Source organism: Crocodylus siamensis, chromosome 3 (assembly GCF_052110815.1).
Source record: "Crocodylus siamensis isolate JL-2025a chromosome 3, ASM5211081v1, whole genome shotgun sequence".
NCBI classification, from domain to species: Eukaryota; Metazoa; Chordata; order Crocodylia; family Crocodylidae; genus Crocodylus; species Crocodylus siamensis.
This window is the reverse complement of record NC_143397.1, coordinates 4,686,050-4,705,274: the sequence shown is the minus strand read 5'-3', so window position 1 is coordinate 4,705,274 and position 19,225 is coordinate 4,686,050. Positions and strand designations below refer to the sequence as shown.

The 19,225-nt window shown below is 48.4% G+C and overlaps 1 protein-coding gene across 10 annotated transcripts in view; it reads left to right on the top strand.

The window, feature by feature from the left end:
- CELF4 (CUGBP Elav-like family member 4) overlaps positions 1-19,225 on the top strand; it is an 873,367-nt gene that overhangs the window by 801,432 nt on the left and 52,710 nt on the right. For 4 of the 10 annotated variants that reach the window (XM_090037623.1, XM_090037621.1, XM_090037620.1 and 1 more), the window contains exons 9-11: positions 7-72; positions 2,788-2,868; positions 9,634-9,777. In XM_090037623.1, the coding sequence (XP_089893749.1) occupies positions 7-72; positions 2,788-2,868; positions 9,634-9,777 (291 nt within the window). The remainder of the gene's footprint in view (positions 1-6; positions 73-2,787; positions 2,869-9,633; positions 9,778-19,225) is intronic. The other 6 variants (XM_090037629.1, XM_090037628.1, XM_090037624.1 and 3 more) reach the window with 3 other exon arrangements.

Here is a 19,225-nt window from a genome sequence, read left to right as displayed (position 1 = left end):
CCACAGCACAGAGCCCCACTGCAGCCGACCCTTTGCAACAAGCCTACGCTGGAGTGCAGCAGTACGCAGGTCGTTAGTATTAACACTTTCTCCCAATAAACCTTTCGCTTCCCGGTAGCATTTTACTGTGCTGGGGGGAGGGGAGGGGATTGGGTTCATGAGCTGGGGACAGCACCAGGCCATGACAGCGGGGTGTGAACGCACCCGCTAAATCTGAGCCCCCAAATTGGACCCAGTCCAGCCCTTTTTGAAGTCCGTGGAAAGATTGCTGTTGACTTGCATGGAGCCAAATAAAACCCTTGCCCCCGGTGCAGCTCCATTCGCTTTGGTCTCCTGATTTACACCACGACAGGAAAATCAGATCTCCCCAGATTCCTGTTGTCTGTGGTCTCCCTGGTCCAACAGCCAGAGGGGAAGGGCATTGGCAAAGCTTCATCTTACCTCTCCCAGCCTCTCTACCCTCTGAGGCGCACGGGGAGGTCTGTGCTGCAGGGTGATGCGCTGTTGCAGCCGTGCATAACCCCGCACGGGCTGCCATGTCCTATGTTGCCCAGATCCTCAGATGGCTGGCCAGATTGGGTCTAAAGCTTGCTCCAGCCTGTCCGCCTGAGCTGCCGTCTCCGCTGTGTTTGCCCCGTGGACAAACCCAGCAGCCCTTCCCATGACACATCGGGTCCAACTTCTGCTCTCAGCCCTGCCGGCGTCAGTCCAGAGCAACTCCTTTAGAGTTGATGGACTGACACCGGCAGGCCTGACCCGATGCAGAGCGTGACCCTGATGTGTTCTGCATCCCCTCCCGGGGCGGCCATCACTAACACCACGAGGAAGCCGCAACCCCAAAGTCATTATTTCCCGCGGTAAGTGGAGCAGTCATGGGCTCCTGCTGTGGAATGGCTATTATCTCAGGTCAGTGCTGTATCTGGGAACTTAATTTAATTCTCTATGTAAGGCTTCATTTGCTGGTGTTTTAGTTATTGTCATTTATTGCTTGTGAGGTTTGATGGATGGATAGCAGCTCAACCCTTTGAGCTGTTAATTAACCCTTCTGCACACACGCGCGCACACTTACCCCCTCTCTCTGGGTGCCCAGGCAGCCTCAAGCTGTATTTTTAGTACAGTGGCACATTATCTGCCATCCACAGGGCTGAATGGCACCCCCAACCCATTTGCTGAGGGTGCTGGAACTGGCGACATTTTTCCAGTACTTCCACTGTGTGTATGCACGTCTGCATATATGTGTGTATATGAGAGAGACCTTGTCTCAAGTGTGTAAAAAGATCATAGGGAGTGTGCAAGAGAGAATCTGCATATGGGTATTGTGTGTGTGTGTGCACGTGCACATGCATGTGAATATAAACATGAGAGACTAATGAATTAAATGTATTTGGCACAGCTGAACGAAAGGGGAGGGTGTGTGTGCAAGAGACTGTGTAAATGCCTGGGTGCCTATCCACATCAAGTTACTATAGCATGGAAAGTTGTGTGTGTGTTTTTGTGTGTATGTGTGTGTGTGCACGCACACGCATGTGCATGTGAATATAAACACGAGAGACTAATGAATTAAATGTATTTGGCACAGATGAACGAAAGGGGAGGGTGTGTGTGCAAGAGACTGTGTAAATGCTTGGGTGCATATCCACGTCAGGTTACTATAGCATGGAAAGTTGTGTGTGTGTGTGCGTGCACGCACATGCATGTGCATGTGAATATAAACACAAGAGACTAATGAATTACATGTATTTGGCACAGATGAATGGAAGGGGAGGGTGTGTGTGCAAGAGACTGTGTAAATGCCTGGGTGCATATCCACGTCAGGTTACTATAGCATGGAAAGTTGTGTGTGTGTGCATGCACATGTGCACACACATGTGCATGTGAATATAAACACAAGAGACTAATGAATGAAATGTATTTGTCTGGCACAGCTGAATGAAAGGGGGGGGAGTGCAAGAGACTGTGTAAATGCCTGGGTGTGTAGAGCATGGAAAGTAGTATGCTATGGTAAGACCTGATCCTGTCGTCTTTATGCCCCAAGCATCACACTGGAAGTTTGGGGATGTGGATAAAGCTTAACCTGAAGGGGCCACATCACCATTGGCACAGGATGAGCCAGAAATCAAAATCAGACCCCAAAGGGGAGCTTGATGGCTTTTCCACATGAAAGAGTCTCCCTGGGTCTGCAGTTACGTGGCCTTGGTTTTGAAGGCCACAATCCCAAAGACAGACCCAGCTCCTCTGTGCAGTGTCTGAATTACCCTACCTCTTGAGGGTGCTGAGGGGCAGGCGTCAGGAAGGGACTGAGTGGTGTAATGGATGCTAGAGGACCCGCCATCCAAAGCTGCACTGACAATCTTGCCTCCCTGGGAACCCAGCAAGTGGTCTGACAGCCTGGAGCTTCCTCTCCAGCCAACCCTCCAGCCCCATCTAAAATGTAGGGGGGTGGGGGACACTACTAGTCCCCAAGCCATTCAGTCCCCTTGCTGAGTGGAAGTGGGTACAGGGTGCATAGTGGGCATGCACCCTTGTATTGGCACCCCTTTGCATTGAACCTGCCACTCAAAGCAACGTATAGGGCAGCAAAGCTAACATCGAGGAGGGGAGCATCTGAAACCAGAGCAAGCAGGGCTGGGCGATGGATGCTCACTGGGAGATCTGTCTCCTCCCCTGTGTCTCTCCACTCACGGTCAAAATGCTGGAGAGATGTCTACTTACAGCTTGGTGGAATGACTCCCTGGTGCTGAAATCTTCCTCTCTTTTTTTTTCCCTCTCCCTTTCTTTCTCCTATAGCTGCTTATCCTGCTGCTTATGGCCAGATTAGCCAAGCATTTCCACAGCCACCTCCCATGATCCCACAGCAACAGAGAGAAGGTGAGTAAAGAGAGATGCTGTCTATACCATCAAGCCAGCCCCATTGCATTATAGTCTCTTACGTCTACACAGCTCATCAAATGCCTCATCCCTTTAGTCTACTCTTGCAGGCTCCTTCTTACCTGACATCCTTTCTTGCTCATGGTAACCCACAGAAACATTAGGTCCTCTCTGCCACTGGCGGGCAGCTTAACTGAGCAACCTGGATAGCGACATTTTGTACAAAGTCGTACGTGTTATAACTGGTTAAAAAAAAAAATTCAGTTTATAAAACTGGAGTTTCATTTCATCCAAAATGTTTCACAAGAATGGGTCGATTTTGGTGTTGGGTGGAGAGGGGCAGGGGAAAAAGTCAAAACTTTTCCACTGGGAAAAAGTCAAAACTTTCCATTTTGACAAAGTCAAAATGTTTAGTCTCCGTAATGTTTAATGTTTCAAGAGCGTCACGTAATGTCAACCTTTACGTGATGTTAAAATGCAAAATGGAAACTCTTCTGGGATACATTCAATGCGGTGTATGTCATTTTATGCTTGGGACATGAATGGAACAGAAATGCCAGCCTGAAGCCATTCAAGATGGCACTCAATCCCAAGGGTCCACCCGAGCTTAGTGGCTAGTCTGGCTAAGGGTAGGCCGGTGTCTGTAGCCAAAAGGACACAAATAATTTGTTTGGCTCAAATCCCTGCAGCTTTGATTCCCTAAGTAATGGCATATGCATTTACACCTGGGCCCACTAAATGAGTCCTATTCCCATGAGCCCCGAGCCAGGATCAGACTCCAGCATCTAGAACCACAGCACAATACCTTGTTCATTTTGCTATCCAACACAATACTGTTGAACCAACACAGTTGCAAATCAATTTGGAGGTGATTTTTTTGGTTCATGAGAGACTGTGAAATGTTGGGTCTTGATGTGGAACCTGCCCCCCTGCCAATGTCATAGTTTCCCATGGGAACAGTAATTCCAGTTCCTAATTAGCTCTAGTATTGTCCATGCTGCATGAGCATTGCACATCCCTCCATACTGATGCACAGCACTTTTGCTACCCGGTGGGGCTAGATTAAACACAGGGCTGAGCCTTGCTTAACATGGGACCTCAAAAGTTGCAAACGGTTGTTGTTTTGGAGCTGCTGTGCCCTTTTAGGATACCCTCCACCTCTTGGGGATTAGGAAGAAAAAATCCCCAGGGACAGATTTTGGTTACTGCCCAGCTTCTTGCAATGTCTGCTGCAGTGTCTAGTACTGGCCATAGTGGGAGCCAGGATCCCAAATTAGATGGGCCACTGGTATCATTTAGCTTAACCATTCCTGTGCATTTTGACTGCTGGGGACTTGTGACTGGGGAGGGGAGGAAAGAGCCTCCAGAAAGGCCAGTCCATGCTAACAGGCTGCATTTAACCTTTTTCAGAAATGTGAATAGATACAAAAATGCAGCAAGTGCTAACTCAGTAATAAAAAGCTTAATACTCAGCACTGATACAGTGCTTTATATCTGCAAAGCACTGCACAAACATTGATTCTTTAATGAAGCAGGCCTACCACAACAACAACATTGATGATCACGTTGTTAATAACAGTGCTAACCCTCGTCTCCCAATTCTCATTCTGGATAACAAGCCCAGAGCTGTTTGGCTCCTGCTACCAGCCTGCAGAGACTACTCATTACCTACAAACAGAGGCAGCACTCAGTAGCTGACAGTGTACGGGTAGGAGAACATATTCAAGCTGATCACAGCCTAGGCGAAGTTTAGGTTTGGGTAATGAGAGACAGGTCACAATCTCGGCTAATTTTCATTTAGTCTGATTTGCTCATGCTTCTATAGCTCTTAAAAACCCAGAAAAACTCAACAAGGGGGAGAAGGAGAGAGAGCTCACTACAGTGGAAGCTCAATCAGGGCTGTGCAAACTGTTGGCTTCTCTAATGCATGCCAAAACCAGAAGAGGTAGCAGACACAGCGCTGGAACAAGAGCGACAGTCTCAAAAGCAGTCACTGCGAGCGTCTACACGAGACGTTTACTATGCGGTAGCCTAATAACGCTGCACAGTAGCGTGCCACGCCAAAACCATGCTAATATGCTACTGCACAATGTTATTAGGCTACTGCGCAGTAAGCGTCACAAAAAAACCTGTGCTCCGACGCTACTGTGCAGTAAATGCAGTGCATTCAGTTAACGGTTCATTAAGGAAGTACTAAAATAAATGCACAGTACCTATGGTGCATTAATGAGCGTGTAGATGTGCCCGCTATGGAGTCTATGAGTGCTTTCCATCTGGGTTTGTGTCCCTCTGGAAGGACACTCCAAATGCATCCTTATGGTATAACCCAACTTTGGGAGCCTTTCCAAGACGAATGCCTTCTTTGTGAACGTTGCAGTCGGGTAGTCAGTGCTGTATGCCATTTCTGTGGGTCCACATCCTGCAACCAGATTTAAGTGGAAACAGAATGTTTCCATACTGGTGAAAGTATTTGCAGATATTATGAAATATTCACTTTTACCTGAACTGTGGATCTCTGTGCTCAAATTGGATGTCTGATCCTGAATGACTGTGGAACTCTCTACTCCTGCTGGGCTTGAACCTCCCTCACTTACAGTGGTGTAAAGTAGGGGTGTGGACACACGACATGCTTGTGTTAGTGTTATCCACTTGCCCACAGGTGGAAGGATGGAGCAGACACAACATACAGCCTACACCGGTGGGTTTGTTCGAATCTGGTGTAGAATTACCCCTGGAAAAATCATGGTTAAAACCACATTGGTGTCGGTTACCCCAGGGTATGTAACATCCATCCACAGTTCAACCCAGCGCATCTGTTGTCTCAAGGGAAACAGGTCATTTGTTGTGTACTCCCCAGTGGCAAGGCTCTGCAATACCAAGGACAACCTGCTGTCATACAAAAATGATAGAGATCATCCTAGTGTAAATGTGTCATGTGTCCACACTTTAGCAATAGCTTCTTTGAAGTCCGTGGATTTATAACAACATCACTGAAATCAGAATCAGGCCCTGAGTGTCTTCGAGTCATGTCCACCCATTTAAGCAACAGCAGCAGGATTTTGCTAGAGAAAAGCCATGGCAACTATGGGAGAGACAACTTGATTCTGCTCTGCTTGGCCTAGACTGTCAGTAGCGCTGCCAGTGAGGAGCTAGATATTGGACTGACTTGCAGACCCACTGAAACAAATGGGAAAGTTGGGGCTAAAAAGTCCCTGTACTGCACTCAGTAGAATCAGTGCCAAGTAACCAAGAGCTCCCCTCCTCCCTGTCCTTCACCTCCCATTAAAGCCACTGTCACTGGAGCCACAAAACTCTCAAGTAATAGGAGGACTCTCATGACTATGGTTGAGGAAATCTTCCTCAGGCATTGAGCCAAGTCTATAGAGAAACAGCTGTGATCTTCACAACTAGAAAGATAACTGATGGGTTTGACTTAGCTTTCTTTTTCTCAGGAAGTTCCTACACACACACACACACACACACACACACACACACACACACACACACACGTTTCAGCTATGGAGATTTATTCTTGCAGATTAAGGCAATGGAGGGTAAGAGAGAGATCGTTTGGTGATCTCTTTAACATCAAGCGGTACAACAGTGATAAATCCCATTTGGATGGATCAATGGATGGACGCATAGATGGACAGACAGGGAGATAAGGAAAGGCTCACCCACCATTATGGTTGCTAATAGCATAAGAAGAAGTCAAACCAAAATTGCTACTCAGTGTTGGGGGAGGTGGATTTGCAGTTAGAAAACCCCACTTCGGGTTGGGTTGAGTTGAGTTGGGCTGGGTTGGGTTGGGTTGGGTTGAGATGGGATGAGGTGAGATGGGATGAGGACAAAACAAATTTGAGTTTGGCTTACCAAGACAGAATCAACCTAGAACCCCATAGCTAATGTCTCACCAGCTCACCCTCAGAGCAGGTATGGGCTCTAAGCAAGGGCTTTACTTCTTTCCATCTTCCTCCCCTCCTGTACTTGATCCCACAGTGGTGTCAAGAAATGCTCCTTTCAAGCCTAATTCCTGAAGCCAACCTTCAGACTTGGAGGAGAGGAGGGTGGGGTAAAAGTCCTCATCTCCTTTCTGTATATTACCCCTCTCTAGGGCGTCACAGGTTTTGCTAGGTACACTATTAGGTATGGACAGGTTCCTTGTTCGTGCACAATACAGCCAGGACATCAGAAATGCAGCTGGTGTGCTTTCCTAAGACTGCCAGTTTTCTTGTGTGAAATCTTGGCTTCGCTGAACGCAATGGCAGCTTTGCCACGGACCGCGATAGGGGCAGGGTTTCACTCCTCCCCGTGCTGTACAGCACTCAGATACCTTTGAAGACTTGTTTAGCTTGCTTTCAAGTTTTGAAATGGCGCTTTCCTGCCATTCTCATCAGTAGTAGCTATAACTCGATCCTGATTGGGTTTCTCGCACTTTTCGCAGATACCCCTAGGGTCTGCTTTTGTCTCATGCTTCGTGTCAGCTGTACGTAGTTGCACTGGATTGAAATGAATTGCACGGCTCTTTGCTGGAGGCTGAATGGCATGCACTTCTGGAGGCAGGGAGCCTGAAGAAGGCACAAAAAGTGGCTGGGAGATTACTGGCTCTGAAAGAGGGGAGCCTGGCTGTAGGCCACCATGGTTCAAAAGTAATTTTGCTAAGCGGACAACTGGCTGCCTAATTAGTTAATTATCCCAGTGCACTGACATGCCCCCATTTGGAATAAACTCAGCAGCCACCTCGCGACCTCTAGGAAACGCCTGAAATGCAAAGGATCAGCTGTTCCTTCCTGACAGTCCTTTTAGCAAATTAGTGGGGAAAATTGTGCTTAGCAAATATTCATTAGGGCTTCATTTTCCATTAATCCAAAAGGAAATGTGGAGAGCCTGTGACTTCAATCACGCTGAGGCCCAGGAATTTTAATGAGCTTTAAATGGGCATCTGTCAGAATCCTGACTTCGACGTACTTCTCCTGCCAGCCAGGCAATGAGTAATGGCCAATAAAAGGTGGGAGCATCTCGGCGAACTCCTCTCCCTCCCAGGAAAGGCAAAGTTGTAATTTGCTGTGTTATGACACTGTAATTATGCCCTGATGAAGAAAGCGAGAGCATTAAAATCCTTTTCTTCCCCATACCGTGCCCCAGCAATAAAAGGGAGAAAGTCAGCTTTGTTGAATCAGACCATGATTAGAGCATGGTCCATCATGGTAAGGTGGGAGGGAGCAACATAAAGACCCACCGTTGCCATTTGCTTCCCCCCAAGGAATTGGTCCCACCATAGGCTTGCAGGCAAAGTTGAGCTAGCAGAGGTGACGCCTGAGATGCTGGAAAATCCACTTTGCAGGGGATTTTGAGATCTGGGAACAGGCTTTTCCTTCTGCATAGGAACAACTCCTCACCCTCCCCAGCCCAGAGACCTCCACATGCACACATACATGCATTTTGACATTTTCTGACCAATCAAGACATCACTTTTTTGATCAACTCATTTGGACAAAAATGCTCTTTTCCTCTGGACTTTCTCCCCCTGCCTTTGTAAGAGAATAAAAATATGTGAACCAGAAAAGGCCATTGGGAATGACTTCCCCCAGGGACTTTTTGGCATGGTCACAGCATCTCCTTCCTCCTTCTCTCTGGAATGGTGAATAAAGCCGAATAAAGCTGAGTGAGTGAAGGGCTCCCACTGCACCCTGGACAAGGCGGCGGGAATGCGGCCTCTGTCCCTTTTAGCATCCTCAAGGAGACGGTGAACGGTCTCTGCCTGGAACCAGCGGGTGGGATATTGATTCCCCAAAAACTGGGTGACATTTCTGATTCACGGCCCTTCGCTAAGATGGGCAGAGGGGCGCGGGGCTGAATATGTAATTCCACAAAGCAACATAATCACACGCGATCACTGCGTCAGAGCCTGCACAAGAACGGCGATGGGTCTTCTGCGCATAAACACCAGGAAGGGTGGGAAATTATTTTGGGTGGCCTGGATGGATGGGAGCAACGGTTACATGAGATTCAATGAAATAATGCAAGAGTATGACAAGAATCCCAGGAAGTGCGTCTTTCTTTCTTTCTGTCCATCCAGCTCCGCCGCTTTCTCTCTCCTTTTGTCTGCTTTATGTTCAAGCCTATCCCTGTAGTATTTGGTCACCTCAAAGGTTAACTAAGCCGGCATTATAGGTCCCAAGAAGACATTATGGTGCTCATTGGTCCACCCCCTTCCCTGGTTAGAAGGGGTGAAGGGCTTTGTGGGATCGAAGCCAGGGGTCACAGAGTGCCTTTGGTTTCTTGGGGGATTAAAGTTTAAAATTTGCCAGTCTGGATTGCTATCCAGAAGCTCCCTGGGGAATTTCTTCCACCACCTCGAGGGTGAGGTCTTGGCAGACTCCCGAAGGAAGTGATGAAATCCCTTATTGCAAAGATAAGCTGTGCGTGTTCAATACTGCAGAACATAAGTACTGTCGTGCTGGGTCACACCATAGCCTGGCTCTCACAGTGCTGTATCTCACATATGCTCTGCAGGGTCTGCCCAGACTGATTTGTCCCCTGCCCCTGTTCCCATCCAGCTTCCAGCCTTTAGATGCCTGCAAAGTCCTGATGTAGAGGTTGCACCCCCAATTAATGCACGACTGGGTGCAGACCTCTTTTGGAGCCAACTAAGCCTCCTGCACCAGCCAGAGAAAGGCTTGGGGAGAAAAACCTGGTCTTTTCCACCTCCCGTTCTTCCCATTCACCTTCCCTCTCTCCTTGTCTCTCCTCTCTCACCTACAGGACCAGAGGGCTGTAACCTGTTTATCTACCATCTGCCCCAGGAGTTTGGGGATGCTGAGCTGATGCAGATGTTCCTGCCTTTCGGTAATGTCATCTCCTCGAAAGTGTTTGTGGATCGGGCGACAAACCAAAGTAAATGCTTTGGTGGGTAAAGATAACAAAACAATTAGATTCATCCAGGAAAGGGCTTTCTCTGAACACTTTACCTTTCAAACTGCTTTTTCTCTGCTTAAGTTTTTTGATTTCTTGATTTACTTCTGTCGATACTTTTTTTTTTCCTCCCCTGTCTCCTGATTGTCTCATTCTCAGAACTGTGCGCTCTGCTTAGGGATGAAGGTGCGGCGGGGGGCGGCACTAGCAGGGGGAAGCCGTGGTGGCTCGAAAGAGGGGGGCAAATTCTCCCTACGTCCTCGGCTTTCATCGGAAAAATGAAGCGGTTGTGCAGGAGCTGGTGTGCAAGGGATGGCTTTAGCCTGGTGCGGGTGGAGGAGGAACAGAATATGTATGGAAGAGGGGAAGGAGGCATTAAGGGGAAAGCTTTTCAATGCATTAAAATGGAGCCATGCTGATCTCCACCCGTTGTGGATCTGGTCTTCGGAGTTTACCCTGTCAAGGGAGCTTTGGTTCATGTCTCCTGGCACGCCCCCCCCCCGTTGGTGTAAGTGCCAGGGGACACGGGGGACACTTCTCACATCCATCCGCGTGCCTCGCCTATCCCTCCAACCTGCCATTCCCGGGGGGCTGAGGTGGGGCGGTCTCCCCGACTTCCCTCCAGAGTCCCTGTAGACACCGGCAGGTTCATGATCCTGGGTTCACTGCTGTCCTTTGCTCTTTGCAAGGCTTTCCTGGGAGGTGCCAATAGGCAAATGATGTTTTTCTTCCAGCTGGCTCGACTCCGCAGGGTGTTTCCTGCGGCTGATCTGGACTCTGCCTCTGGGGCACTCTTCCAGGCTTAAGACCTTTCTCATTTTGGTCTAATGCCGCTATCCCTCTCCATCCCATCCCAGCCTTGCCTGTTCCCTTCCACGCTTTCTTCATTTTCCCTCGCACAGACATCACTTCCACTGACTCTTGGCTGGTTTCCCCACTGGAAATCAGTGCCAGGGATTGGCGTTACACCCCCGGGGCCGCCCCTCAATTCCTCCTGACTTTGATGGGGATATCTGCCTTTTTATGGTTGGAAGAGCTCTGCACCGTGGCGGGAGGGAACGTCATGTTCATCTTGGCCATCTCTCATCAGCTTCCTGCTCTTCTGAGCTCCTGGGAAAGGAAGATATCAGAATAAGGATGCAGCTTGGGGTTTATCAAAAAACCTTATGCATTTGACTTGCTCCCACCAAAGCCCACCTGCTTCTCGGTATTTTACAGCCACTGGAGGGTTAAAACTCACAGCCAAACCCTTCCTTTATAAATAATGCACTGATCACATCAATAGCACATGGCAGAGCAAAACTGGGACCTCTAGCAAAGGAATTACCATTTCCAGAATATACTGTATGCTGAATGAATAGCCCTGATTCTCCTCTAATTGACAAGAAGGATAAACCAGAATTTGGTGGAATAACCCACTGAAGTCAGTGGAATAAACCAGTTGGTACAAACCGTTCAAGCTAGTGGAAGGATAAATGTAGAGTGAGGAAAGATTCAGCTCTAATGAGTCAAACCATCATCTTATATGAGGAGGTTCCCATCGTCTTCTCAGGTCTAATGCGTCATAGCCATGCGGCTTAGTTTCCTATCTGTGACACATGCCCCACTCAAGAGGCTGGCTTTGCTGCTATTTCTGTAGTACTTTGAGCCTCAAGAAAGCACAGTGGTAATTACAGGGCAGTTGGAAAAGGAGGAGTAAGCAAACTTTTATTCACTGCATCCTGAAGGGAGGAGAGCACACAATTCACTTAGCCTTTCACAGGTGCGGTAGCCACCAGAATATGGATGGGTACCCCAACCTGGAACTGAACACAAGCCAACAAAAAATATACAGAAAGAAAATCTGATGCCCTTTTGCTTTAGGTTCTCAGGTTCAGCCAAGTCCTCAGGATAAAGTGAGAGCATCCTCAGGTCTGCTTTGGCCCATTTGATGGCCAACTGCGCTCTCCTGGCAGCTGAAGGTAGCCAAAATATCTCATTCCCCCAAGCAATGCACCCTCGCCAAAATATGGGGGTGGCAATGGCATCCGACTGCAACACCACCTCCATGCCTGCCTACAAAAGCCGCTGGCTGTACAGCAGCGCAAAGGTGGAACCGAGGCCTTCAGTCTTTTGGGATTGTCAGGGGGTGTACAGCTCAACCACGTTGAAATTCAAAATGTGGGGGGAAGGTCTGACAAAAAAACACCCCTAAGTTTTCTTGTATGAAGTGCTTAATTCGGATTCCAATAACTTGAAAATCGTTGGCTTTCCGGTGCAATATTTTGAATTTCAGCTGCCCTAAAACAGTTTTAAAGCACCTTTTTGTTCCATCTCTGGTTTTCATCACAAATCCCAAAACCTTTTGGAGAAAAAAAAATGACCTTTTTTTTCTTTCTTGAGAACAAAAAACATTTCCCAGACATTTCTGCATAGACTGTCTCTTGCCACACCTGGGAGGTGGCCTATTGGCCACTTGCTATTTTTATAAGTGATGAACTAGATTAAATCACTGACCTTTTTTCCTCTCTCACTCTCCCTTGTATGGATTCGGAGGAAAAAAGAGAACTGGCTGGGTCTCTGGAGAGATCAAGAGATGGCCCAGAGCCACCTGACATATGGGGCCTAGTTTCTTAAAGGTTTCCAGGTGCCTAATCCCATTGATTTCAGTGGGATCTGATTTCTAATGGCCAAATCCCATTGATATCGGTGGGATCCCATTTCCAGGTGCCTAATCCCATTGATTTTGGTAGGATCTTATTTCCAGGTGCCTAATCCCATTGATTTTGGTGGGATCCCATTTCCAGGTGCCTAATCCCATTGATTTTGTTGGGTTCGAAGTGCCTAAATACCTTTAAGAATCCAGCCTACAGGGAATTGTAGCATGCTGCCTGTAGAGAGAACTTTTATTCTTTACTTTTGAGGATAAAAAGCTCTAAATCTTTTCATTTATTCCCTGTTAAAGATAGTTGCATTCTCTGTTTGGCCACTAACCGTGGACAGAGGCTCTCAGGGGTGTCACAAAGACCTGGAAGTGTGTAGTCCCTCTTTCTGCTGGCTTCCTGAACTATCCCCCAAAAAACAAGAGAAAACGATTTTCTACCTTAAGAGCAGTGGTTTTCAACTTGTGGTCTGCAGATCCCTGGAGGCCTGTAGACTTTGCGTAAAATGATGATGAGCAATCATAAGTATATAAATCCCCACACTTACAATTCAGAGGGGTCCAGACCTCCATTCAGCATTGTCAAGGGGGTCTGCACCTCTATTCAAAAAAAAATTAGGGGTCCACAAATGACAAAAAAGGTTAAACGCTGCTGTAGAGGAATGGTTGCAGTAATGGCCATGAGGCTTTTCATCTTCGCTGCTCAGAAACGGGCTTCTAACTGAATGGCCATGTCCAGGGAGTGAAGGACCCCGGGAACGGGTGGCAAACAGATGTCTTCATGCATCCCTTGATCCCAGCTTGTCCAAGCTGCTTTTTGCTTGGAATGGCAGAGAAAGCATTAGCGCTCTGAGGTGTAAAATAAAAAGACATGGATAAATGAGGGATGTAGGCGTTTTCAACCTGAAGTTCAGGACTAGACTCTCCCTGGTTCTGAAGATCAGAGGTCACTAAAATACTTAAGAGAGGGAAAGGTTTGCCTTGAAGGCATGCACCTTCACAGGCACCTTTGCTCGAACACTTCAAGCACCCCATCCCCGAATGAATCTGTCCCTCCTGTGCAGTAGCCTGGCAGGACGTGGGGTATTGGAAAAGCTGGTGGAGCTCAGGGTCCAAATTACCATCTACCCCAGTCCTATCAGAAGTATTGTATTTCCTTTCCTGTGACACACCTTGGGATAAAATATCACCTGGTTTCTGAAAGGCAGAATGAAGGCCGGGGGGAAATGTCCTTGAAGCAAGTAACCAAGTAGCAGCAGCAAGGGAACAGAGCCTACTTATTGTCCTGCCCCCTATAAATGGCATGAAAATTGTACTTGCACTTTTGCTGGGAGCCAACAGAAATTGCATTTATCATATTTCTCCCAGATAACATGCACCACAATTTCCAGCAGCTGGATTGTGGGGAAAAAAGTGTGTTGTATGTGAAAAAAAATACAGTGCAGTAGAATAAGGAGAAACAAAGGTGCATCGTTAAGCTTGATTAGGCCCCTTGGAAAAGTGAAGAGGCGTGACATGGTTGCATTGTTTGCCCATAATGTTCACAGGCTACCCAATGACAGGACTGTGCAAGAACAAATGTCATTGGGTAGCTAAGTCCAGACTCCTGCTTACCCCTTTCTATGAGTCAGGAACAAGCAGAAGGCCAATGAAATGAAAAATCAGCATGTTGAAAAGCAAGCCAAGGAAACGATCCCAGGACAGCCCTGCATAGACCAGTGGGGCTCACGGCCTTAATGTGGTACCAGAGACAAGAACCTGGCCGGGGTCAGGAAAGGAGGAGACATCCCTGTAGCCCAACAAACCCCCCATAACTAATGAACATAATCTGGGGAGATAAAGCTTCGGGGTCCGCGCCAATCCCTGATGGGCAGGAGTCAGAATATTTTCTATAAGGATGGGTGATACCTTAATTTCCCCTTTCCTTTGCAGTATTTGCCCTTAGCCACACTCAGAGAGAGAGAGTGCTGGATTAGAAAGTCCTTTGCTCAGATCAGGGATAGTCATTTCTTTGCCCCTAGAGAATAATCTGCAATGATGTATAATAATAATCTGTACGATGCAGCCTCACCACACACCTTATATCCAGTGCCATATAACAAGCCATGTCAGATGATGCTTGGGAGCCCCCCAATATCTTCTTCCATTCCCATGCCAAGAGAATCATGTCCCAGTCAGTGATAGGGCTCCTTAGGTTTCTTTTTTCAGTGCTCAGGACTTTTTTATAGTGCATAAAGGAGCCAGGGCAGAGGTGACTTTAACCCCAGTCACTAACCAACAAGGGAAGTCTTTGATTTCCTTGGTTGCTTTGAGGAGAGAAGGGTGCGGGGAGTCGTGCCACTGCATCGCACTTGGGAAACGTTGCTAAGAGCGTGCAAGAGGCCGCTGGAGTCGCAACCCATGGGGTTTGGTGGTCACAGGCCTGGAGGTGCACCGGCCTTTACCAACGGAGGAGAGGCACGCACGGTCAGAGCGTCGCAGAGCCTGGCCATTTCAACACGAAGCTGCTCCGTGCTTTCCACAAAACCACAGCTCTTGGAGTCCTGTGGCTCAGGAGCATCTCAGCTTCCTTTTCCTTTCCAGAAAAGGATGTTTCCCTCCCTAACAGTTGCAGAGAAAAGCTTGAGAGGGTGAACCTGAAAGGTACCACCTGGCAAGATGAGGCAAATACACAGATGCACACGTGTATATATGTATATCAGGGCGGGCAATAATTTCAGGCGGAGGGCTGCTTCCTGAGTTTTGGCAAGCTATGAAGGGCCACATGACAGGCAGCCAGGGGCAGATAATTATTAATTTTCTTAATTTTGGGGGGCCAGAAAGAATGGTCTGGTGGGCCGCATCTGCTGGGCCGCGTTTTGCCCACCCCTAATGTGTATGTATGCATGTGTGTGTGTATGTGTGCGTGTGTGTGTGTGTGTGTATCCCAAACGTATACAAGTTTCCTCCTTTTTTAGGATAAGTTGATTATTTTGAGGACCAAGCCATGATATTTGTCTGGCGTTTGGCATTACTGTGTATATCTGATTGGGGCAATTTGCTATTGCCTGGATGTAGACATAGGAAGTGTTTAGAGAGGACACATGGAAATGGTTAAAAAAAAAAAAGAAAAGAAAAAAAAGTGTCAGTTAGTCCCTGTAGGCATGCTTCTTGTTTTAATTGTGCTTTCAATAATTGCAGATGGGGCCGGGGGGAGCCGGGAAGGAATTACTTCTGAAAAACTGTTCACACTGGGAGCTTTCTTTGCCTCCTCCTTTCTCAACCTGCAAATCCAAGCCAAGTCTAAGCCTTAGTCTTTCTCCTTTCATGACATTGCTGAGGTCTGACCCTTTCTCTCACATCCAGAGACAGCTGGAAGTTGGCAGCTACTAGGCCCCTTCACCAACCCTCAGGGGTTTGCTTCTCAACACCCATTTCTCGCCCACAAAAACCTCCGTTATCAAAATCTTGCTCGTCCGTGACCACATCGGCTCTGCTTTTTCCACCCTATCATCTTCAATCTTCTTCATCCTCAACGTCCTTTCCACCTTTATCCTTCCTATTGATCCACCTCCATCTCCTGTCACAATATTCCCTCCCTTCGCCCTGCTTAGGTCCACTTCATTTATAACCCCCTGCGGTTTTCAGGCTTGTTCCCATACTACAGCAAACCCACCGTCCTCATTCATCAAGCGAACCCATAGCCCTCACCCCCGCAGCATTCAAGACTTACCTCTTCTATGGCGCCTAAAAAAGCTGGGCAGTTATTCATGGGGAGATCAGAGGGCAGGCATATATAAATGCTGATATTCATTTAAGGATTTCAGTATATATAGGTACGTGTGTGTGTGTGCATGTATCTGTGTGTGTGCATGCTTTATATATATTGCCGCATGCTTGTACTTGACATGCTTATACAGTTTTAAAAATTATAACAGGTTTTTGCCAAAGTGCCCTGTTTTAGGTTTATGGGATATTTAAGGGTGCCCAGTGTCTGGATATGCTGGGGTAGGGCAGCAGAATGGCTATAACATTTTGCTATAGCATGAGTTTGAGGTCCAGTTTGAATTCATGCCACGAGCTGCCCCCTGTCTACTCAGCAGTAAAAAGAGGGTACCTGGTCATTCAGATTAGGAAATTAAAGGTGGCTGGGGTGATGCTAACTACGTGACTCTTGTGGAAACTCATGTCTCTTGACTCCACTAGCCTGATGGCCTGCTGGGTTTGGCCAGACTATTTGACTTTATTTTTCATATCCATGTATGTATTTTCTATACCAGAACCCCTGCCCGCCCCCGTGTTAAAATGATGTGGTCATAAACCCATCCACAGGCCCTGGGTTTCTGCCGTCTGTCCCACTGTTTGTCCCAAGGAGCAGACCGAGGTTTGCCCTGGGATAACTCTTATCCCTCTAGCCTCAGCTCCATTGACCTTATACCAGACCATGCGGCTCTGGCAGGGGATCTCTGCCAGCTCCCAGTGGCTTCCCTTTGGTTTGTGGAAAAAATGTTGGGTCTCCCTTTCCATAGAGCAAGCTACCTGGAATATCACTTGCCCAGAAATTATTCTTTCCACTGTAAGGAAACAAGACAACAAAGGGATTTATTATGTAGGAGAAAATAATTATACAAGCAAAACAGACCATACGTTTGGAAACAGAAAGACAAGACCAGGAAAGTTTCTTACTTTCTCATTTGGCTACACTCTGGTCTTCCTAGGAGGCCTACCAACATCACCAGAAATCAGCCCCATGGCTGATGGGGTCTTGGACCCTTCTGTAGCCCAGAAAATATCCAGAGCCCAAAGACATCACAGGAGTGGCCTGCTAAATTATGCCCAGCCAACTCCCATGTTAGCATCCTCACGAGTCACTCGATTCCTCCAGAAATTTTTTCTCTATCTCATACCCATTCACCATCCAGCGCAGGGCGTCAAGGGCCTGCAGCAAGACGGTAGCCCCAGACTTTAGGAGGGCCAACTTCAACAAGTTGAGGAGACTAGTGGGGGAGGCGCTGGGGTCCTTGAGGGCAGGGGGACTCAGTGTCCAGGGCGAGTGGTCGTTCCTTAAGGAAACGATACTCAGGGCCCAGGGGGAGTCCATCCCAACAAGAAGCAAGGGGGGCAAGAGTGCCTGGAAGCCCCCCCGGCTCACGAAGGGCATCCGGGAATGCCTGCTTGCCAAAAAGGCGGTGTACACCCGGTGGAAGGGGGGTGCTACCTCCAAAGAGGAGTATACCTCCTCTGCTCGGGCCTGTAGGGGGGCTGTCAGGAAAGCTAAGGCGGACGTAGAGCTAGGACTAGTGTCCAAGATCAAGGATAATAAAAAGTCCTTTTTCAAATATATAGGGAGGATGAAGAAGGCACCGGGTAATGTGGGGTACCTGCAAAGTACGCTGGGCAATGTGGTCGGACCAGAGGAGAAAGCAGACCTCTTTAACCAATTCTTCACCTCCGTTGTCTTGCGCAGGGACCGGGACTTCCCCACCGGGATGCCAGACGGACTCGAGGGGAACGCCTGCAGACCTCAGGTTGGGGAGGACTGGGTTAGAGAGCTTGTGGAGGGGCTGGACGTGTTCAAGTCAGCGGGTCCAGATGCTCTCCCCCCCAGGGTGTGGAGGGAGCTAGCTGGGGTTATTGCAGGGCCCTTGGCACGGCTTTACGAGCGCTCGTGGTGCTCGGACCAGGTGCCGGATGACTGGAAGATAGCTAATGTGGTCCCCATCTTCAAAAAAGGGAAGAGGGAGGACCCGGGCAACTATAGGCCCGTCAGTCTTACCTCTATCCTTGGGAAACTCTTTGAGAAGATCCTCAAGGAGCACATCTGTGATGGGCCGGCTTCAGGGATGATGCTCAGGGTCAACCAGCACGGTTTCATTAGGGGCAGACCAACCTGATTGCCTTTTATGATCAGGTCACAAAGGCACTGGACGCAGGTGTTGCCGTGGATGTAGTCTTTCTGGACTTCAGCAAGGCCTTTGACACTGTCTCCCACCCCATCCTCATTAAAAAACTAGGCGACTGTGGGATTGATGCCTACACAGTCAGATGGATTGCAGGTTAGCTCAAGGGTCGCACTCAGAGGGTGGTGGTGGACAGGTCATATTCGACCTGGGGGGAAGTGGGCAGCGGAGTCCCCCAGGGCTCGGTCCTGGGGCCCGCGCTGTTCAATTTCTTCATCAGCGATTTGGACGATGGGGTGAAATGCAACCTGTCTAAATTTGCTGATGATACCAAAATTTGGGGTGAGGTGAGCACACTAGTAGAGAGGGAAAGACTGCAGCAAGACCTGGGTAGCTTACAGGAGTGGGCTGACATAAACAGGATGCATTTCAATACTGACAAGTGCAGGGTGCTGCACGGGGGCAGTAGTAACCAGCAGCACACTTATAAGATGGGAAACTCCCTTCTTGAGAGCACAGAGGCAGAAAGGGATCTGAGAGTCATTATTGACTCCAAGATGAACATGGGCCAACAATGCGAGGTCACGGTTGGCAGGGCTAACCGCACCTTGTCGTGCACCCACAGATGCATCTCGAGCAGGTCCAGGGAGGTGATCCTCCCCCTCTACGCGACGCTGGTCAGGCTGCAGCTGGAGTACTGCGTCCAGTTCTGGGCACCGCACTTCAGGAGGGATGTGGACAGCACTGAAAGGATCCAGAGGAGGCCACCCGCATGATCCAGGGACAACAGGGCAGACCCTACATTGAAAGACTGCAGGACCTAAACCCGTTCAGCCTTCACAAGAGAAGGCTGAGGGGGGACCTGGTGACTGTCTATAAACTCACTAGGGGGGACCAGAAGGGTTTGAGGGAGACGCAATGG